Source organism: Aulonocara sp. 'chitande type north' Nkhata Bay, linkage group LG19, assembly GCF_057382095.1.
Source record: "Aulonocara sp. 'chitande type north' Nkhata Bay isolate Kocher_YH1m ecotype deep benthic linkage group LG19, A_spYH_male_GT1.1, whole genome shotgun sequence".
NCBI lineage: Eukaryota > Metazoa > Chordata > Actinopteri > Cichliformes > Cichlidae > Aulonocara > Aulonocara sp. 'chitande type north' Nkhata Bay.
This window is the reverse complement of record NC_141362.1, coordinates 26117882-26141971: the sequence shown is the minus strand read 5'-3', so window position 1 is coordinate 26141971 and position 24090 is coordinate 26117882. Positions and strand designations below refer to the sequence as shown.

The 24090-nt window shown below is 41.3% G+C and overlaps 1 protein-coding gene across 5 annotated transcripts in view; it reads right to left on the bottom strand.

Moving 5' to 3' along the window:
- Window positions 1–24090, bottom strand: part of qkia (QKI, KH domain containing, RNA binding a) — an 81781-nt gene that overhangs the window by 34384 nt on the left and 23307 nt on the right. For all 5 annotated transcript variants that reach the window (XM_086273796.1, XM_086273799.1, XM_086273795.1 and 2 more), the window contains exons 2-3: window positions 14876–15018; window positions 2813–2929 (exon numbers count right to left, since the gene is read on the bottom strand). In XM_086273796.1, the coding sequence (XP_086129922.1) occupies window positions 2813–2929; window positions 14876–15018 (260 nt within the window). The remainder of the gene's footprint in view (window positions 1–2812; window positions 2930–14875; window positions 15019–24090) is intronic.

The following is a 24090-nucleotide window of genomic DNA, read 5'->3' as shown; positions in this document are numbered from 1 at the left end:
AGTAACCAGCTGAATTATTGAGAGCATAAAAATGCTGCTGCTAATGGATCCTGAATAAACACACTGGCTAAGCTGCTGCCGTGGCATCCTCTTCTGCCACGGGGCATCAAGCTGAAAATACTGAGGTTGAGAATGCAGTGACTGGGAGCTCCTCACGCAGCTTTATTTGCAGCTGAGCCACAGCCATGAGACGCTTCAAAGCTTTTGGGGTCCTGTAAACAAATCTCATAGTATCTATTATGATTTATGGATCCAAAAACAGTCACATTATTAGGCGTTTTCCTCATTACGCACTGTAACGCAACATTAATGGGGGGAAAAAAACAACATTAGTGGAGTGTTGAGTGATTAATGTAATTAAATCTTCAGTTATAATTTTGTTTAAAGAAAGATAATCGAAATAGGGAATTATTGTGCTGCAATCAATTTTGTAATGGTGTTCTGGTTTTGTCTCTTTTTATGAGTCCAGCAAATGCCTTTTCCCCAACAAAGGTGAAACTATACCAGCAAACTCCTGAAGTGGAGACTAGTGAGCTCAACTTCCATCAAAACAATCCTGTAACCCTACCACCTAATTTCTTTTCCATTCACTTATTTGTTGTTCAGTTTAATTAAATTTAATTTAAATTTAAACATTTTTAAATTCCACAAATGTATAATGTTTTTGGTCTCGATAAGTAATCCTCTCAAATAATGATTTTTTTTGTAGCCCTACATGGGTGTACGTTAAAATCATAGCACAATACTAGGGGGGAAAAAGAGAGAAATGAAATTAAAAAAAATAAAAATAAAAAATAACTATAATGGATTTGGAGGAGGAAACAAAACCTTTTCCTCATTTACTTAGATTTTCTATGTATACACAGTATTCAGGACCATTTATGAAGCATTTTGAACATGAGATCATTTAATTTCTAAATATCAAGTGGAGAAATGATCCTGCTTGCTTATGTGTGTAATATTTGCCTTGACAGGTCCCATCACAGCATCACACACACACAAAACAAACTGGCACACGTCATTAACTTTTAACACAGTAAGAAATAAGGGAGGCAATCATGGATTCACGTAATGAGCTAAAACAAAAGGATGTGTGGGCTGGTACATGTGTGAGCATGCTTGGTCCCATTAAACAACTTCGGGATCTAATTCCAAAGAAGACGCCGCAGCTGAGCATCTCCATCTTGTTCTGTGATAATGAACTTACTCAAATGGAAATGAGAAGGAAAGATAGAAATTAAAATACGAATGAAAGAAGCCATAAAAAAAGAGGGAAAAAAAAGAAAGTGGAGCAAAAACACTGGGCCTGCAGCAAACTGGATCCTCTAACATATGACTCAGCTGGAATCTGTATGATCTATTGGACTATTCTGTAACTGTTGGACTTTTTTTTTTTTTTTTTATGTAGGAGAAAGGTAAGTATTTGGACATGGACAAAAGACATTTCTGCAACTGTTAAATTACAGCTGCTTTCATCACACTGTGTCAATGCACTGGTCACTTTTTTAAGTACACCTGTATAACTGCTTGTTAAGCCAAATATCTAACCAGCCAATCGCATGGCAGCAGCTCAAAATATTTAGTTGGGTCAAGACAACATGGTGAAGTTCAAACTGAGCACCAGAATGGGGAAGAAAGGTGATTTAAGTGACTTTGAAAATGGAATGTTTGTTGTTGTCAAGACAGGCTGGTGTGAGTATTTCAGAAACTGTTGATCTACTGTTGATCTGTGGAATTTCCCCACATAGCAATCTCTAGTGTTTACAGAAATTGGTCAGAAAAAGACAAAATACAAAGTGAGAGGCAGTTCTCTGGGTAAAAGTGCCTTGTTACTGAAGCAAAAGCGGGCTTGATCTTGTACTAGCAAGGTGTACCTAAAGAGTCACCGATATGATGATGAGCAATTGGGAGCACAAAGAAAAGGAAAATTTAAAAATGAGATATAAATAATGAGTTAATTAAATACAGTCAAAAGCAGCCTTTATAGGAGGCTTTGAGGCAGATGGGCAAAATTTGCAGTTAATTGAAACAACACATCTTAAAACTGTCAATTTGTCCTTATATTAACTTCCACACAATTTCCTCAGGGATTAATAAAGTATTCTTATTTTAAGGGCATCACTAAACCTGATCTGACAGACTCGAAATCTTACTTCAGGGTGCATTTTTGTTGCTGTTGTCTTGTTGTCAGCCATACTTTGGGATTGTGTTATGATAGGAATTTCAGCAAACTTGGCGTCTGACTTTGACCGCGTCTGAGATTTTTAGGACACACACCTATGGTATATCAATTTGAAAATCCTACGTCGTCTCATTGGAGTAATCGTGTCCATGTCACTCGCACAGAGAGACAACATCAATACTCCAGGTCTTTTATGACTGTGGGCTCAAAATGTTTCACATCATTTCATTTTATTTACCTAAAGAGCACAGTTTGTAAATAAAATAATGCAAAAGGTGGCATTGTTTTGCATAACTTCAGTCCTTTGTGGATATGTAGAGACCTTATATGTCTCCAAAGTCAGCTCGGTATATCCAGAAATAGTGGCTGCTCCTGGCCTTGGCCGACTGGTTTACTACTGGCTTCAATACTTTCCACTGCGCAGCGTTTTGCAAACAGCACTATCAGATATCAGGATGCAGCCACTGGGCATTAGCTAAGCATGTGTCTGCTTCATGTTTCTTCAAGACCAGAGGGAAGCTTTTTGTGTGACCACTGGCCCAGAAACTTTCGCAATATTGTGTGAAAATTAAAAAAAAATATGAGTTTTCCTCTTGTATATACCAGGCACACTGCCACTGATGATCTTACCTTCTTTTTGTCTCTCATGGAGCTTTTTCCTCGCACCATGATTTTGCATCCCGTTTCTGCTTCCAACTGTTTGGCTGTGAGTCCCCGCGGGCCAAGGATTCTCCCCACAAAGTTATACTGCAGAAAGAGAGAGAGGAAAAAAAAAATAAAATAAAATAAAAAAAAAAGAGAGAGAGAAAACCTTGTGAGTCTATATACAGACACATAAAAGACAGAAAAATTTACATTTTATTTACCTCAGAGAAACCCTTCATAAGCAATAAGCAGTTTCCATGAGCTTTCAAAAAGCATGACCTCAGCTTTGTTGGATATCACGCCTCTGCTACAAAGACTACACGCACAGCCAAAACTACCCTCTTTCAGCCTTTCAGGAGCCATTTTCACACCTGCACTACAGACCTGAACTTTTCTCGACAACAACACTGGAGGATTTGTGTCTGAGAACACAAAAGTCCATATCAGTCTGACAGGATATTAAACTGACCCCACCCTGCCAGTTCCCTATGCAGTGTAATGTCCACTTCACTTAAGCAAGTACGCGTGCAGGTGCCGTCCATCATGTGTTTTCTGTGATCTACCAGGCCATGCTTAACCCAAAATAGATTTTTTTCCCTTGTCTGACACAAACAATCTGCTGTCTACTAAATGTAGGAAAGGAAAAGTTGGTAACCAGCAGATACAGTTCCTCTTTTTTTTCAGTTTTTTCCCACCTATTTGACTGGAAACTGTGCTAAAAATAGCTGCACTGGTTGTATTTTTTGTCCCTTCACCACAATGAGAGCACGATCAAAGACGACAGTGAGGTTGGCTTGCCCCAATAGATGTCAAAATGATCTCAAACAAAAAATAGAATATTAACTACACAGGGTGTAGTCTGGGTGGGCATGGTGGAAAAAGAACAAGGGAAATTGAGTTGGAAAGTGTGCTAGGGGTTGTGAAGTATGGCAGTGTGTTTTGACACAATTTTATTATCATGGCCCCCCTTTCACTGGTGAGTGGCTGTGGAGCTTTGTACCACAAGGAAACAAATTTGCCAACATAATCCTCTTGACATGAAACTGGTTTCCAACAGGATAAAGAGAAAACATGTTGGAATAATCCAAATAAATTTTCAGCCAGAACGAAAACAGAGGGTAAGGAGGAGCACAGTGATGTATAAAAAGGTAAACAAACCACCCAGGTTTCAATAACGTATGCTGGTGGAGAGCATGACGGGTAAGAGATGCCCCCTCCCCCCTTCTTTTTCTACCTGAAAATGCTCACTGCCATAGCGGAAAGCTTTCCTTGACAATCAGAAGCACAACTATTCGTCTCTTGGGCTGTCGCAATGAGCTGTGACACCACAGCATTAAATTCTTAAAACGCAGTCACATCTGCTTACGCACGCCACCGCACCAGTGCCTCTGCAAAATCCAAAAGGCTATCAGAGGAGTCACATTTAATTACAGAGGGATTACAAATTTAATGTGATGTTGCCAGTATTTCCCCTAAACAACATAAATGCTACTGAGGACAATCGAAAACTCCGGGCCTTTTGTTTTTCTAGTCCCTGTCGGTGGGTTTTGCCTGCATCCCTGGCCTGTCTCTAACAGGAAAGACACACCCTGTGACTGGAGTCTCCCACAGACGATCATGGCGTGCTGCTACACAGGCTGCAAGCGTGCTTTTCTCTGTCACAAGGCAACTGTCCGTTTGGTTAACTCGAATGCAGGAAACTGGCACAGGGGCTACATTTGTGTGTGTGCCAGCTGAAGGATGTAAGGACACCTGTCCTTGGAGGTCAGCCACCAACGAGGTATGTTGGCCTGCTTCTGACTTGTACATAAACACACAGATGCATGCACAGCCTCGAGAAGCACAGAAGAGAGAGCTGTCTGTCTGCATCACAGCTCCCGCTGCAGACGAGGGTGAACCCTGAGTACTGTGGTACTCCTACACATACCACACAAACACACAGTTTCTAACCCACTAAACTCAAGCTACAGTGATGTGTGTTACACTCTGCTAACAACAGTGGTGACATATTTGAAAAATGCTTGCTATCAAATTAGCAAATACAAGGTTAAAGAGAAAGAAAAAAATCTAAATGTATATGTAGATTTCTGTGCAGATATGACATGTGACAGCTCCAATTGGCCTCAAAACCTACAATATAACCCATCAGTCCCAAAACTGACAGATTTATTCACCGTGAATATATTAAATACATATATATTACACACCAAGCTTAAATCATCGGATTATAGAAGGGGGTAGGAGAATATCTGATTAAAACTCTGAGGTGGCAACTAGTCGAACCACTCACCTTTTTACAGCAGAGGTGTACAATGTGAACATGATTATGCTGTGTTTGTCAGAGAGCAGTGACACGAAGGAGGAAAGCAGGAAGAAATAAAGAAAGGAAAAAGTTATGATGCCACATCTTGTTTTACCACTACTTGGGAAATGATTATGAGTAAGAAAGGCCAGCACCGGCGCATTCTCGTATTTTTCACACTGTGCAGGTAGACAAGCTAACTACTCAACTCCATCTGACGGGTCCTTGCAGATAAAAGAAGTGTGGGGATTGTTATGGCCCCAGGCCCTCTTGCGGTGGTGCTGTCTCTATTGAGTTGCAGGGGTTCCTGTGTACAGCTGAGTAAGACTGGTGGAAAAGCAGAAAACCCAGCGAGCACTCTGCACAGCTATTTAAACGCCACGTGCCTCATCTGGCTTTGTCTCACATGTCCATATATTGTTTGCACACTTCACGTTTCTTCCTGTAAGTTTCAAAAATACATATATATGTTAAGCTGGCAGTACACCTCAGTTTTTTGCTGTGACGTGACTACGCGAGCATTTCAACAAAGCAGCCACCTATCATATTTAAACTTTGCAATTAGAAATGTAACACTGCTGTAAAGAGTGAAGCCACATTTACTCAGTAACAGAATAAAGCTCAGCATTTTAATTGTAGTGGATGGCTCGCTTTGCTCCCTGGTCTGCAGTGAGGGTTTGACACTCTTTTCATGGATGTTGATATGCTTTTACAAAAAAGCGACCTCCATTTTCAGCCACTGGAATGTAGAGACAATGAACAGCCAAGCGGGTGAGTTATCAGAAGGGTACAGGGCCCTCGACTCTGCCAGGAACTACACTCAGTACAGCCAGACAGGGGAGAAGGACGGATACTGTGCCCTGACTGCCAAATGCACTATCCAGTCTTCACCCGGGCCTGCTAAACTATCAAGCTAGCTTTCATTTTCTGTCTTCCTGCTGTTAAATCAACTCCGTGCTTCTGCAGACTTAAAAAACATCTGGGAGCCATCATTTTTCTCGTCTGGACTTCCAGAGCTTTATTATTGATTATCGTCAACAGATCTATGATTTTCCTCACTAAAAAGAAAAAGGAGGGGGGTTGGGCTCGATTATTTACAGTAGTAGAAAATTGCAATGGAAGTCTTCTCTTCAGTTCTTGAGTTCAGTGTCACGTTATCTGAGTTTTCTCAAAGTTTCACCCCCCCCCACAAAAAACAAACAAACAAACAAACAACAAAATACAAATACAAACATATACAGTATTCACACATAGCTCATGTGTAAACACAAAGACATACAGATGCGCACACATTCATACTCACAAAGCCCCCTCCAGGACAAAGGCTTACACTGACATTAAAGGGCCTTTGTTTAGTCCCAGTTATCGCTACTCCACAGGCGGGTTATGCTGTGTGCATCTACGTCTCTGTCACTGTGTGTTTGTGAGCGTGTGTGACACAATGTATGGGGTGAACTCTTACAGACACCCTCGGCATACAGAGCTGCACGGGTTTGTGTGCACGGGCATTCTGGTTTTGTGTGAACTACTGAGAAAAAACAGCAGTTCCACCAACAATGCTCACAGAAGCAGAACAATTGTGCCTTTGACGGCGTTTGTTTGTGGTGGTGGGGAGACAGGAAATGAGATCATGCTGAGGGTTCTGACTGTGTGCGTGGAAGGCTTATCGAAGAGCCGGGCAAGGCCAGGAGCAGAATACCAATCACTTATTAACCAGCCTTGCTGGGCTTATGGAAATGAGGAATAGTTCATTCAGTGCAATGCATCATGGAAAGGAGGAACCTGGTTACACCAGGCACCATCATCTCTCCCCATCTTTTCACTTACTTTACTCTAAACCTCCCTCAAAGTCTGAAAGCATTATTGCGAAACAATGATATCCAGTTTATGGAGGCTTTACAGAAGTTACCAGCCCGCTTAGTTGGTAAAATACATCCCTTTTGTTTCCATATCCTCCCTTCTGTATCCATTCATAGCTTCTGGAAACTCTGCGGGCTTCCTTTTCCTCTTTGTCAGGACCTTGGCGTTTCCTTTGCTTATCTGTGACCCCCACCCCTGTAGTGGACAGGTCTTTCATTTAATCACAGACAAGCTCCCTGCTTTTAGTCACTCATTTATCTTTGGGCTCTAGTGTTGCATCACTGAAATAATCCATCATATTTACCTTCACACTACTGCTTGATCCCTACCCCTGCCAAAAAACAGTATAGAAGGAATATGAAATGGAGCAGACGGGTGTATAAACTACTGAAACCTGCATACCTGATGTTTGGGAGGGACAGAGGACAAGGCCATAGGCTGATGAAGGAGTGAAAATTAGACTTAGATTCCAGTGGTGACATTTACACCTCAAAGCCCTACAGACTTCAAAGCTCTCTATTCAGCACACCCAGCATTTAGTGCCTAATCCATAGCTCCTTTGATAATTCTGTTTGGGTTTATTTCGGGGTTGCAGGCAGGGTGGAAATACAGACGAGTGAGGACGGAGAGATGGAAAGCATAAAGATTGATATTGGCTCAAAGTTTGGAAGATGTGAGTAAAGAAAGCAGCGAGCAAAGTTTGTAACCCTTTAGATAAACAAGAAGCTGGGATAAAAAATAAACAAGTAGAAACATGCTCAGTTACATTCAGCCTCACCCCTATGGTTAAACGTTACATAATCACAATGAATCAATAGAAGACCGAGAAAGATGTGGATTACTGTTATTCGTGTGATGCTAGCTTTCTCAGGAAAACTTGATGCCGGTTAGTTACATCTCACCAATATCCATTCAGTTTAACAGAATTATGCAAATTCAGGTAAAGCTGTGAAATCACACTTGCATCAGCTGATTAGCCATCAGCTTCTTTACTCACTTGTACTGATTCATAATATGACAGCCAACCATGTAACTGATAACAGCTAGTCATACACATTCATAGCCTGATCTGCTTCTAGCAACACCCTGTGATGCAACAACTTCCTGTTAAGTTTTCGGTAATGTTGATGTTGATATCCAGCATTTATCCTGGCGTATTAGATCTCCCAGCAGTGTCTCTCATTATGAGCTATTTCCAATAAATTGTTGATTCCTTCAGGAGATTGTCTTTCAAAAAAATAAAAAATAAAACAAATAATGTTGGTACTGACACAGATATCAAATTAGTATAGTTGATATTTACATCCAAGATTTTTGTTCAGCAGTAAAATCCTGGTACTTACACAGCACTCTTCAAGCATTAAAAGTGATTTTCTCCCACACATTGATACAGTGCTTTTTTCAGTGCCTTCAAGTGCTTTCCAGTTATCGCACACATGCAAATTGATGGACCCATCAGGGGTGACTTGGACACTCTGGGATCAAACCACTGACCTTACGACTGTTAGACGAAACGCTCTATTACCTGAGCCAGAGTCCAAACAGGACAGGTCTTGCCAGCTATCTCTGTTTTTTTGTTTTTTTTAAGTCAAAGGCATGGATATTAGTATTTGCTCAAAAATCCTGTATCAGTGTGATCTAGTATATGTATGCAGGTAGTGTAGCACTATTGATACAAGCTGACACGACAGTGCAGTGCAGTCTTTGATTCCGGTGTGGTCGACCTGCTTCATTTTGTCCTTGATTCTCACTTTTCACCCTCCGTATCTGTCAGCTTAATGATGCACAGACGGACGGGCCAAAGCAGCACGTGGCACCATCCACCCAAAGTATGCAAGCACACGCTGCTGCTACACAAGCTGGCATTAGTGCGGTAACGGAAGCACGTCTAATAGCTTATACTTTTGCTCTTCGTCATTTTAACTGACAACAACAAATAGAGTTCTCGCTGCTTAAATTATTATTGTAATTACCTTCTTATCAAACGGCTAACTGGAAAACCATCCGTTCATCAAATTATCAGCATCACGCATGGCTGGCTAGCTATAGTTATCAAAATCCTCCTCTCTGCCGCTCTACCAGTGTGTCGAGGTGAGGTGCGGGGTGGTACATTTCCAGGACTCGTAATGACTTAAGGGGGTCAGAAGGATATCAGGAGCTGGCATGATAAGTGATGACACCCTCATGGGAGCAAGCTTAATGACTTTCCCTGTGCAGGGACCTGGCTGGTTTGGCCGGGCAATTTTTCCGCAGTGAAAGAGAGAGGGCCAGGACATTCTGTCTGCTCAAACCACCAGAGCCTCTTTCTTTGCTGTTCGCAAATCTGGGTGCCTTGCAGTGAAGCACCATGATCCAACAGAACACATGAACACACACACAAACACACTCAGAATTCAAATAGTTAATGGACTTTTTCTCCCTCTCTCTCCCTTTTTTTTTTTTTTTAAACCAACTCATCAATGTATAGAAAATATAGTATCTTTCTATTGTCTTTTTTTTCTTATTTGCAACAAGATTTACAGTTAAAAACCTCATTTGAAGCTTAAATTCTTTGGAACAATGAAAGGCTGGTGATCCCCCCGGTGCTTTCTCCAAATATAAGGAGAGAAAATATTTGCTTCTATTAAGGAGACGAGTTATTTGCAGTTTACAGATCGACTAATTTGCTTTTAGAAACTTTAAAAAATAAGAAAAAATAGAAACTCGCATGGACTTCAAACATCTGCTCCTGTGAGGTTCTTTGGTTTGGAGACAGCTGGTGTGGTGAGAGAGCGGAAATGGGACAGGGGCTTAAAAGGATTTCATTACTGGGGTAAACAACCTTAAGTGCCATGACAACACCCAGAACACTAGACAAACAGAAAAGACCAACAGCAGAGACTTAGCTAGGGTGTCCCTAGCTAGGTTTTTTCCCCTTTTTTTTAAATAAACAATTTTGGCTATACAAGTGATCATTTTCGTCTTGTGGATGCCCCCGAGCTTGTGACAAGTTCAGACGGTCCTGTTTACCACTTGCTCAACAGCTTACATCCAACTGAGGGTCTCATTTCACAGAGTCAGCACAGCAGAGGTGTCTCCCCCCACCTCTCGCGTGTGTTTTCAGTCCTAAGCATTTCTCAACACCAGGTGACCTGCCCACAACCCACCTGGGCATTTAAGATTTGGCACATACAAATACACTGGGAATAAAGTGGAGACAGACACCATCTTAAAAAGATATGTCACACATCCTATCAGACGCCTCAAGGTCAACGGAAATGACATGCTGAGCTGTCAGTCAGCTGCCTATCAATGTGTATGCGAGCGTGTGCTTGGAAGAGAAGCGGAGCCACAGATAGCATTTAATTGAAGGTTGAAGTTATCAGATAGCCTGCGACTCAGCTGTCAGTCAAGATGCAGTCACCACAGTGACGCTTCGCAGTGTTCTGCACCGCTGACGACATCGGGAAATGGCTGACTTTGAAGAATGGCGAGGGGGTGGGGGAGACAGACGCGCAGGCAGACTGAGTGATGGAGGCGCACGCATACACAAACACATTTACAGACAGATGTGGGGCACACAGGCCAGAAGAGGGACACACTTAAGGGAATTAGAGTAGGAGTGTGCTGGCGAGGCAAGTTATTTTGGTAGAATTGACATGCCGCACTGCATCCAGGCACCAGGACAATCTAATTATCTACTGGTGAAACCTGAGCAGGGTAAACATAGGTGATCTGACAGAGAAAGCGTAAGAGAGCGCGTAACCTCAGCCTAAGGATATAGTATGAATAAAGGGAGTTTTTAAATGGAAGTGAAAACTGATGCCAAGAGTTCCACAGATGGGGAAACGGCATGAATGATGACAAATGTTCCACGGCAGGTGAGTAGATGCCAACAACACAAAACAGGAGACTTGGAACATCATTCTCCGTTTTCTTGGGAGAGCCTAGACTTGTATCAGCAAGCCACACATACATGGATTTTCAGTGGGAGGACTCTGGGAAATCAGACAGAAATGTAAAAAGGATGGTGAAATTCCCCAGTCTAATAATCTTTCATTACACTTTCCTATCCGTTAGAAGTGGGCAGATGGGGATAAAAGGGACATTTTTCCCTTTGCTTCTTTTCTATCCTCTCGTGCTTCCTCCCCCTTTTTCTTAAAAGACTAAAGGCTTCTTCTTTTTATCATCTTTAAAAGCACAAACTGTAGAACCGCTGTCTCTCCGTGTTAAGACAACCATTTTAACTGTTTTATTGGGAAATCAGTTTAACGCGCAGCAACACTTTATCTCCTATTGTCTGCTGCTCAAATAGTCAATGCCAGATTTCATTTCCTCTCTGTCCACTAACTTAAAAATCCTAAACAGCAGCGAGAGCAGCAGCACAATCAAACGGATGACTACTCTTCAACTTCAACTGGTAGCCTTAAAAAAAATTACATATCTGGCACAAGATTACTGTTGGCACCTACACAAATATGATTTGGCAATCATGCTGAGGAAGTTTTGCACGTGTTCCAAACAGGAGAGCTAAAATAAATAAATAAATAAATAAATAAAATAACAATCATTTAATCTGGACTTGCTGCTGATTTCTCCCAACTGCAGTCATCACATCTAAATTTAACAGTAAGTCTGCCATTGTCCTCTTTCCCTGCTGACAGACTGAATGGCCATGCTTGAATGTGTTCACCAAATGAAAGCAGAAAACAAATAATTTGAAAAATGTCCTATTTTTGTGTCACTGAGTTTCAGTGTTCATCTGTGCTCACACTTCTTTATGTGCATGTCAGTGGGTGTGCTAATTTGTGTCTGATAAGGTCATCAGTGAGTCATCTTGACCACCAGGGGGAAGCCTAATTAATTTAGTAGCTTTCCAAACAGCTTATAAACAGAATACAAGAGTTACAGCCCTGCTCTGCTCAAAGCAGTGCAGCAAAGCGAGTGAAGGGTACACCAAGGGTCATCTGCGGATGCTGCACTTTTAATAGATTGTGTGTGTGTTATTTCATTAGCATCTCTACAGTCACAGGTGGCACCCACTGCTTCACACATTTTTATTGAACTTCTTCGCTTAAAAAAAAAAAAAAAATTGCATTCCTGTGCAGCACAAAACCCACACACAAAGAACACAGAAACTTCTGCAGTAACTGAAAGCAGGCATCATCTCTAAACAGCATGTCACAGTCGATGATCTCACTAAGACGACCACCATGCTCTTAAAGGCAACTGCACATCAGCTATGACCACACATGTCACAATTACAAGGCAAACACTTAAGGGTCACTTAAACTGGCTGGAAGTCCCTTAAGAGCCTGAGCGCAGACGCTGGGCCTGGTCTCAGGGTGAGATGGAGCTAAGCTGATCCTAGCCAGTCCCTGGTGCCTTTTATCAATTCTGTCAGGGGGAAAATGCAATCCATGCCCGACTGAGCCTTGGCCTGCTCTACGGTGTCTCTTATCCTCGTCACCTCCCTCCATTCATTTCCTTGCTGCCAGCTGCTGGGATTATGAAGAGAAACGCTGCTTCTCAGGACGTGACACAATCATTCATGTGTGCGTCAAAGATTACCATGAGCACATAAATGTGGCCGACTGTGGTAAACGCCTTACACACACGTCCCAAAGCTTTACACGCAGACACACATATCACTCTGCTCTGTGCTGCCACCTAGAGCTGGGCGATAGAACGATAACGATATGTATCGCGATATAACTTTTACTCGATAGAGAAATTAAGCTATCGCGATAGACCTCGCCGCTCTTGTCCTCTTTTAAAAAAAAAAAAAAAAAGGTCGGCCAATCCAAACTAAGTAGCGCAGAGCCGAACCAATCACAGCCGCAGCGTCACGTCGCGTGACTTGTTACGTACAGCACAAGTGCCAAGCCGCACGTGTGTTTGTTTGGGAAGCAGCCAGCGGGTAATGGAGCCAGCGCGTAATGGAGGAAATGAGTGTGCCGACTAGAAAAATCAACCGAGCGTGACCGAAGAGAAAACAGATGATGGTTGCAATGCCGGAGAGATTGTCGAACGGAAGAGCCATAGAAGTTCCGTAGTGTGAAGGTATTTCGGCTATTTCAAGTCTGACAAAAAACAGAGTAGCGTGCACTGTAAATTGTGCCGGAAGCAAGTCTGGAAATACAATAAACTGGTGCATGCGTCACACTGTGCGCCACGTTATTGTTTCGGTGAAATGAACTTCTACAATACTGTTACTGTTAATTCTACTCTCTGCAGTGTTTAAATGCTTACATATACACACAGTTACTGTCCCTCCACACATACGACTCGGTTCTGCTTCTATGCCCCAGCTTTGTTTACTTTTTCCCACCGAGGCTTCTAGACTTCTGATTGGCCAACATTTCTGCACGGTTAGGAATCTAGCGCCACCTGCTGCTTTGGCAAGTTCATAGCAGTGTTTTCCTTCATTTCTGCCTTTATGTGTGGACGGGATTATTTTTTAAAACGGAAACGGAAAATCTCCGTTTTCAAAAATACCCGTGTACGTGTGGACGTAGCCTCAGTCTCTGACTGGAAGCGCTAATTCGTCATTCGGCTTTTGTCAGACTAAAGTAACTGTTAAAACTGTTTGAAAAGCTCAGCTATACAACAAGGAGAGATTGAGAATTTCCTTTTAGTTCTCAGTTTATTTGATATTGACAAAAGTTAGTCAGTTTTGTCTGTTCTTCTGTAAAACAAACTAAGATTTATTTTTAGAATTAATATTTTGTTTCTAAGTGGAATTGACAAATTAGTCTGTTTCGTTTGTTCTATTTTGAAACTTAAACGCTTTAGCGGCTGCCTTTTGTGTAGTTTGCAATATTTGCCTTTATTTATCTGAAAAAGTCTCATGTTCCTTAAGTACATCTACCCTGTTGAACTTATTATGGGAAATAAATATTTAAATAAAAACAAGCTGCTGATTATTTCACATTTTACTTGTGAGCAACGGCACATTTAAATCTTACAAATATAGTTATTTGGCTTATATCGTGATAGATATCGTTATCGCCTGAAATGAAAAAAACATATCGTGATATGAAAAAATCTCATATCGCCCAGCTCTACTGCCACCATCCTCCTCATCTCTAGAAACACCATGGTACCTCCACCGTGTGCTGCTTCCCCCCCTGCCCCAACTGTGTGTATCCATCTCTCCATCACAGTAAAAACCAAGTGGTTACTCTAAAAGATTTTCATTCCCTTTTACTGAATATTTATGAAATTGCAGTTTACTTTTCTTGATGCTTCTTTTTTCAATCCCCCGCTTTCTCTCGCAGCACTAATCTGCTGCTGAGTTGGCTCATAAACACCCCAGCATGCTGCGTTTTCCACAGACCAGGACCAAATTAGTGTGCAGTCTGACAAAGTTGTATCAGTAGTACATTAACAACTTGGTGCACACAGTGTAAGTCGGGCAGCTAATAAAGTAAAAAGAACAAGTCAAGGACTGCATGTTTATCAACTAAAATATATTTTTTTAAAAGAGCAAAAAACTGAAAGGAAAAAGAACAGAACTGAGAGCAGAGTGCATGAGCAGTGAGCAAGTGCTTACAACAGTCATGAGATATGTCTTCAGTGCTGACAGACTGCAGAGCTATCAGCAGCTGTCGTTCCCATGATGACACATCACAAAGACACATGGCCTAAGGCAAGAGGACCAACAGTGTGTGTAGAGGTATTTCTGCACAAGGACCAGTATGTGAAAGAATGTCTTTATCTGTTAACATGAACTTATATGAAAAATAAAATCTAGTTTCTCGATAAGATTAAGATTTCTTCTTTAATACACTTTCCTCTGGCTCCAGTCTAAATATTAATCCAGCAACCATTCAGGCAAATGCTCTGATATTATTAGCAATGTGATGCAACAGCAAATGTGAGAGACGTGTAACCCTGATACTCACATCTGGGTACTCTTTGACAGGCACAAACAGTTTTTCCTGCAGGTGAACGATGGGTCCGACTGGTTCGGGCAGCTCCAGTGGGTGTTTGTCCACAAGGCCATTCACTGTGTCGCTGTACATGTCTTTACGCACTCTGTTGATCTCTGAAAGACAAAAATATGTAAAGTGCGGTAAGCAACTGCATAAAAACAGAGCAGTGACACTTAAAAAGAACGGTGCTAGATATATCACTGTCATATTGATTTTGACTTATGGGGAAAAGCCTAATGTAGCATACAAATCTTTGCCTTGCGTAATGTTTGTCTTTTACAGATAAACAACTGCGTAACTTGGCTAATATTAACATAGCCTTTGAGTATAAAAACGTGTGAGCATTAATGTTTCCTGCTTTCTACAGAAAATGGCATTTTTTCCTACTACAAACTGCTCTGAGTAGAAACAACAAATCTGTGATTGTGTGCAAGTTAGTCTATGAGCCGGAGACAAAAGTTAAACACTGCACTATTTACAGGTTAAGGCCACCGACTTTCTGTTCTTTCCCCTCAGAGGTTGTTCTCTAACAGAGCAGCCTGTGCAAGAGCCTGAGCAGGAGACCAGATACAGGGGAATTACTAAGGCTTAAGTATATGCCGCCTTTAGATCTGATCCCCCTATCAGATAAAACTAATGGACCTCTCTCTCTTCCACACGCACATGCTGCCGACTCACTCATACACATGTTCAAGCAGCACACCCCATTTTTACTCCATGTGTAGCCCGATGCATACAATCAAACCAGTGTGTCTGCAAGTCCTGGTATGCGACAGTGAAACGAGGGTCAGCTGCTGCAGGGCATATTTCTGCTTTCCAGGTTACCCTCAGAGTACAGTCATAGTGAATCCAAAAGTGCAAAGACGACGCACTCTGACGTTTGTGCCATAATCATATGATCTGCGATAACACTGGTATACAAGTTAACGTGACAAAATGTTAAAAAATTAATTGTCATATAACAATATCACTGACATAGTAAGACAGTGTTTACCTTCCCCCAGCGTGCACAACAAGACAAGCTCTTACATGTTTGACAGCAAACCTCTGATGATGATTTAGCACATAAAACTAAGCTACTTCAACATTCTCCACCATAGCACGTACAGGAAAACACGCCTTCGAGTACAACCAGGCTAAGAAGGCACGTGAGGAGCACATTCTAGCAGATGGTCATATGTGACCCCAAAGTAAACAAATGAGTCAACCAAGCATTGCTAGAGAACTCAGTGGTTGCACTCCATATGACAAGAAGAGCAAACAGTGAATGGATGTTACTGTAGCAGGTACATGGTTGTAAAGGAGACCTTTAAGCAATGTTAAAGAGCTCAACCCAAGACACTGACACCTTTTTTCCCCAATAGAGTCACACTTTGAATTAGGCAGTTTGTCATTAATGACAAATACCCTTCATTTCTTGCACTTCTAAATGCTGCTGCCTGCAAGCTGCAAGCAATAAAACATTGTTCAGTAGTTTTGTTTTCTATATTTTCATAAATATCACTATTGCAACTTTTCCTGAAATACTGTGATATCATTTTGTGGCTATGTCACCCACCTCTAGTATGAAACAGCATGAACTAAATTGTAGAGCTGGCGAGGCCTCAAGGAACCGTGTGTGCAGGGTGGAGTGGGGGCGGCTGCTAGGCACTTTTTCCATCACCCATGAGACCTTCTGGCAGTAGGGAGCTCTATATTAAACTGCAGCAGGGGAACCTGACACTCAACTATAGATGCCCTCAGTAAGGCATGCATGACAGGCGAAGCATAACCCTGCACCTATGCAAAACTGGATAGGTGGGGTGAAACTTGCATCATCAGCTGCTTGTTAAAATTTGCAATTATAACAAAAGACAAAATAGCAGCATTAGAAAGGGCAAAAACGTCCCGACAAATCTCAGCAAAGCAGTTTTCCCTGACGATGTCTCAATTACATTCACAGGCATGTCTTTCTCTTCCTGTCATCTTAAGCAGATTAATACTTGTTGGAAACCTTTTACTACACTCACAGTAACGTAATGAGTGGTCAAAAATAAAGTCATCCTTATTTTACCCGTCAATGTTCCTGTTGGATCACATAATTGTGACACATTTCCAAACTTGGTGCAGGAAGAAAAGAAATTTCCTGCATTTTTATCTAATTTCGTATTATGAACAGCAACCGGTGCTGTGGTTTAAAAGTGCCAACAAAATGTTTTAATTTTTGGACAGTGGAGAAAATATATTTCCTCATATATTGACTTTATGTCCTACAAGACACCTAGATACAACATTTTTACTGCTAAACTGAAAAAGAGTTATCTCCGGACATGGCAATGAGACTAAAAATTTGTCACCAGTGAGGTCACAGACACTGACCAGCACACAGCTAAAAAACATCTGGTCTGCAGCTGTGTGGACAGCACCTGCAGAAGACATTGGAAGAGTACAAACAGGCAGCCAGGAGACTCGGCCCAACTCCTTTCCAAACCACATGACCTCAGTACTGTGAGGACCACAGATACTCCCAGCCCTTCCCAAAGATGAATTCATCCTCATGGTATCTTGCACAGAAAACAGATTACATCACTCCTAACCAAAACAGCAGCCAGGCAACGTCTTAGCTTTGGTTTGACACATTATACGGGGAGTAGACCACGACAGAAGGACAAAACAAACAACATACAGGAAAGGCAACATAGTTGACAACAAATCAACATGTATTGTGTTTTAAAGAACCCTTGAATCAGAAAAACCTGAACACGAGCAGGTTTAATTTCGTTCCTTAAAAATAAGTAATCACCACTAAAGTGCAACTAAAACCAAGTTCTATAAGCCTTCTCAAGACAATGAGCGAAAAAAAGAGTTATTCAACACCAGTAAAAGCAAGTCAATGACAACTAAAGAAGAGATCTGTAACTTAAATTAAGAAATCACTTCTCTGTATACGAGGGCGTAACTGTGCTTGATATGAATTTCATATTTGGAGTCATGGTTCGGTATGTTTTCTCTACAGCAGAGAAATCATCCACACACAAAAAAATCCATTAACTTTTTCAAACTTTACAAATGCATTCACACGTGCTCGACTGGCAAAAGTTCAACTGTAACAATAAAGGCACTCAAATGCTGTGAACAGTCAATGAAGAGAAACTCGGTTTAGTGTCAAGCATAAAACAAATCAAACAAAAAAACACAGTAAAGAAGAATGCAACATAACATAACAACACAACTGAAGTGAATAAATAAACATCTCCTGCTTGTCGCTTCTATTTGACAGATACTGTACCGATACTGTATCAGCAGAATCCTCTGTATTATTATCCTTATTGTAACTGTATCGTAACCACTCTTGTTATGAGGTAATTCAAGAAAAATACACGTACCATTACACCTATATCTACATTTTTTTTTTTTTATTACACTAGGTCTGCATCCGGGAACTATTTTTTTCTTCAAGATAACAAAAGAAAACCAAAGGTGGTATTCATATGCGACAATGCAATCCAACAACCACCAGCGGCCTCCCCACCCCCTTCTTCTAATTCTATTTCCTCTTGCTGAAATGTCACATTAACATAAGGAGGCCGCGCTGGGCCATCAATGGAGACGTGCGGCATTTGACAACCTCTAATTTCTGTGCGCCAACTCTTTTCTGAAGCGCTGCGCTCACCTAAAAATTACCCCCTGCCTCGCACGGCCGACAAAATCATTTGTCTAGCTGTCCACCCCGGCAGAAAAGGCTGATTTTGTAACAAAGCGTGCATGTGGGATCACTATCTTGGATGGGGGTTGGGAGGGTGTCACCCTCTTGGAAAAGAAAAGAGACGGGGGTAAAAAGACGAGACAATCAAGTGGAGTGAGAAAAGACGTTAGCCGCTGAATGAGACTTTTTCTTGATAAGTGGTATTAAATGCAAAACCCTACTAATGCCACAGTAAACCCTGCAACTATGGTCACACATCACCCAGCTCAGTGTGTCATCTCCAACCTGACTCAGCTCTTCACACAGACAACTCTGACAGAAAGAGTTGTGTGTTTATTTACCTGTGGGGGTGGCTCCACATAGACACAGGAAGAAAGCATAATATATCTGTTTAGTTTTTTTACTCAGACATCTGTCAAGAAGAAACAAGTATTGACCTTGAGAGCAGGGTGAGGGCACAGCGGAGGGTTTGATGATACAAAGACAGAGAATTATAACCACAGTGCTGAGCAAGCAGAGTGCAGCTGAATTCTTCTAGACTCACGCTGCTCTTTTCTGCCTCAATTTAAGTTTTTTTTTTTTAGAAGCATTTCACTTTATTGTTCTCTTTCTTTTGTTTCTCTCAGCTTCTGCCCTTTCTTCTCAATTTTGCGGTGAAAAAAGAAAATGTCACAGACTGAGGCTGCATATCTGTCTGCCCTTTGTCAAGCAAAAGAGACAATTTCTCCTCATCTTTGCCGTGATCTTAGCAATGGTTAGAGACGTGTAACTAAAGGGAAGGGTGTGGGAGTGAGGAAGGGCAGGTGAAGCGCTTTTAAAAGGCAGTGGACTGAGAAATATGGGAGAGGAAGTGTCTGTAAGATGGGAGCCCATATTCAGTGAGGTTTGGGGAGTGGATATTAACTGAAATGTTCATTCTTGACCTTGGAAGAAAAAACTGATCGGGAAAAAAGAAAAATCTTAAATCAACATCTGCTCAATTATTTGAGCCTACCATCAGTGTGTGGCTGTCTCCATTTGGCTTAAATGCACTTTTTTGTACACGGCCTCATCATGTGATAACATCAAACTCTTTGACAAAGTTTGTGAGAAGTTAAAGAAATCACATTTGATTTTGTTTTATTGAAATTTAAGAAGATGCCTGATTTTCAGTGTCCATTTCAAGGGGTCATATTACTAGAACGTACATATTTCAGGAGGTGTTTTTTGCCCCTGACAATTAAAAACACACCTGGGTAAATGTAGAGGTCAGTGGATTTCCTGCTATGTTGGAGAATTTTATAAATTAAACATGTATGTAATGAGGAAATAAATAAAACCCTTTAAAAAAAAATTCTGATATCGCACAGGTCATTTTTGTTTGGCAGAAAACCTCTTGGGAACCCTGATGTCACTGTAAGTGATCTGTAGAGACCATAAGGACCATACATATGGTGTTTTTAATCCTAATTTACCCTTAAGATATAAGCCACTTGATGACTCTTGGTTTTATTTACTTGTAGATTTAATTTGAATCTAAAGTTACGGCAAAATAAAATATGGTGACATCGTGTAACAAAACAAAAACCATACATGTGGTGATTTTTAAAGCCAATTGATCCTCAAGATAATGCCTCGTGATTTTGATCGTCTCAGGCCTCGACATTTAATGAAAATGTAGATGAATTAGGTGAAGCTACATCACAGAATGACAAAAAATCTCATTCTCATATAACAAAACAACAAGCCTTGAAGAGAAAAGGCAGCGTCACTGTGCCACCTTTGCTTCTAACTGGTTCTTTAGCAGGAAGTCAGACTAGCAGTCCCAAACAGAAACCATATCCCTGTCAGGGCACAGCACCAAAAAAAAAAAAAAAAAAAAAAAAAAAGGGGGGGGGGGGGGGGGGGGTAGACTTGGGAATTATGTGCACACTGAAGCAAAAGATCGAGCGCAAATCCATTATGTGTATCGAGTTATTTAAGTGTCTGTGACACTGTCAGCCAATCACAATTGGCCACTGCAAACTCACAGACATGGACAGAGAAGCTTTTCTTGTATTTACCCAGCCAGATGTTTAAAAACATGATCACACAGGGGCAGCACATGCTGAACTAGGGCAAACAATTCATGAGCCTGTGATGAGAAAAGGCACACGACGAGAAAGAATAGCCAAGTGAGGTAGGTCAAGTTTGGAATCTGAGGTAATGTATTCAACCACAGCATGAAGAAAACACAGTGAGTGAAACAGAGAGGAAGGGAGATCAAAATTGGAGCAAAGAGAGAGGAAATAGAAGAGCGAGAGTAAAATTAAAAACAATGGAGAGGTCCAGCAGGAGATCCTGTAATCAGGTTTAAGACAGGTGAACATCACTCAACTAGACCTGCTCCATAAGAGAATGGGAGCAAGTCCATTAAGAGCCCAAAAATAGACACGTTCCATAAATGCTTTGTCTTCACCCTGTAGCTCACAGCAAACCGTCCTCTGACCATGCAGAGCACATCTGTCCCAGTAAGTACTCTGCATGTGTGAGAGACTGTCAAGAGCGGGAGTGAAAGCAAAAGAAATATAATGGTTGAGCAATCAGTGTGATCAGCTTTGCCTAAGGAAAGCTGCTTTAGATGCCTAGTGATGCCTGGCATTAGCCTGATATTATCTGGCACCTGAAGCAGATCCAGTCCAACACCAATTAATCTTCAAACCAAAATGATCAAATGTTCAACCCTGCAGAGAGACATAGCCAGTCCTTCCAGTTTAGGATGATTTAAGATCAAAAACCTGTAGTGTTAAAAATAATAATAATCCTCTTCATGCTTGCACGTGCATGAATGCTCAATTCATGTTTTAAACAGGGGAGGGGGGAGTGACTGGGATCTCAGGTAAATATAGACTGAATGCGGTCGCATCCAAAAAACTACAGCAATCAAAGATACACCTAAATGTGGCGGTGCCGAGTGAAACAAGACTCGGGCGAGGAACAAGCCTTTTCACTTAAAAGCTGCGCACTTCAGCAATCACAAAGCCTGGGTACCCCTTGCAAGCGAAAGGATTTGGGCATTTAATGCATTCCTGCCCTTTATTCACGGCACAGACGACTTTATCCAAGACGACACTCCACTTCAACAGTTTAGGGGTTTGGCAGGCCAAGCATATGAAAGACGGGGGTTTCTTTTAAAGCAGAGAGCAGAAGTATAGCGCGCACTGGTGGGGCTGACTGAGCCATGAAAACGTATGCATTTCTGGGTCTTATCGTCAACTCACAGCTGTCTCTCGCTACCCCTCCCTGTTTGTGGAGGGGAGAAAAAAAAAAGTTTCCCTATGCTTCCGTCTTATTTTTACTTACATATCTTTGATTTAACAGTAGGCCTACACTGCTAAATCCTTTGATGTTCATGCACAGTCTATTCCTGCGCTGTTAATGAGTGCTGTCTTATATACATAGTAACCAAAATAAGTTTACATTTTGAAATATAAAATTCTTTACTCTGGGGAACAAATGTAATTTAATCATTATTAATTAGTGTATTAATCTTTATTAATCAGTGCCGAATGTTATGTCTGAAATGTCATTTGTTGCGCATTGATAGTCCCCGTGAATAAGGTAATCACGGCTCATGTGACTTTATGGTTTCCAAGTAAACAGCAGCAACACTGAACAAAGAGGATTTAGATAACTGTGGATCAACATTATTCAAGCCAATTAAGCCAGTATTGTGCCTTTGGAAATGGCTATATCAAACACACCGATCATTTGCGAAAGCTTCACCCGAGTGTGTCTATTAGCAGCGTAGCCGTGTTTCTTGCAATGGTTATGTGGCTATATTGAGCAAAGCACAGTGTTATTTGTCCCCGGCAGACCGCACAAAGATTTGTCTTTTAAGCACAAAATTCACAGTTTGTCTCTTTGCTGACCTGCAGCAACAGCAATACAGAGAGGCAATTTTGCACAATACAATTTTATTGCTGGAAGATATACACTTAGTCTGAGCAACCCAGACAGCTGAAGCACAATATAAACTTTGGCACAGAACATTTCGGGGCAGAATGAGGCCAAAGGATTTTGTCACCCATCCCTTACATACGGGTTGCTCCAATAATAGGGGGCTGCTCAACATTCTACCAGGACAGGAGAAATGATATGCAACTGCAGCGACTAACAACTTTTTATTGTACGAGAGTACTGCGAAAGGCTCGGAAGAGTACTCATTAAATTTAAAATTTGTGCCAAGAGGTCTCTGTGAATGCTAATTAGGGCTGCCACAAACGATTATTTTGATAGTCGACTAGTCACCGATTATTTTTGCGATTAGTCGACTAATCAGATCATCATCCATTGGACGTAAAACTACAGCTTATTGCACCAGCAGCATCTGCTCTTATATAACTATCATTAGCTTACAGCTTTAAGTGTTTAAGGTCTGTGCTAACTAAACATAAAGACAAGATGATAGTTTATTAAATTTTAATGAAATTTGCAGATTGTTTCGGTGAAGTTTAATAAACTCCTTGCTATCTAAAATATAACAGGACACTGGAGTATATTCTGGAGCATCTCACACTTCTGATAATCAGTTGTCTGCTTGACGTTTATTCAGCTGTGTAAAAACTATAACTTTAATCTCAGACAAACCGATTTACTCAGGAACAAATAAAATACAAAAAAAAAGCCAAACAATAACATTTTAAGTTATCTAAGTGACTCATATATATTTAACCTGAGTAGCGAAAGACGGCGGTGGGTTTGAAAACGATTTGCGGGGAGTCCGGTGTTCTCACGGCTCTAGTTAGCCTTGCCCCCGGCTTGCTAACGAGCTAGTGGGTAACAGATGTCTCCGAAAACGTAGGAGCGCTTTTGAAAATATGTGGTGTCCTGATAAACTGAGCAGATATTTGAGGTTTACACAGTTACATTCTCGCCTGAAAATATGTTAAACGTTTATTTTGTGACCCAGAAAGAATAATAAGAGTAACATTAAAACTAACTAGCTGCCGCCATTGTTGGAAACTGCGCTGGGCCGCGCTATGAATTCTGGGACACAGCTGCTTCTTCTTCTTCTTCTTCTTCGGGGTTTAACGGTAGCTGACATCCTTGTACATGCAATGCTGCCATCTTCTGTTTCAGTCCGTTATTACACTCTTAAATCCTGCTACTTATTCCTGCGTCTTTTGTGATCTTACAAAGCTTCAAACGACGCGTCGACTATTAAATCAGTCGTCGACGATTTTGATAGTCGACGTAATCGTGACTAGTCGACAAATCGTGGCAGCCCTAATGCTAATGCATCTCAACTGTCAAATTCTAAGTAGCACACAAAAAAAAAATACAGTATATCTCAATTTTACTTTACAGCGACTTATCTACACAGTTGCTTAACCCTGACATGTGGATATAAGCGCTGACCCCCACAGGCTGAGGGGGGACTAAAAGGCTCTAGACAGAAATGACGGTGCGGTTTGCAGCCAGAGGGAGAGATTTATGTTGTGTGTCAGGGATTTTCCTGAGGCAGGCTGGGTAGAAAGCT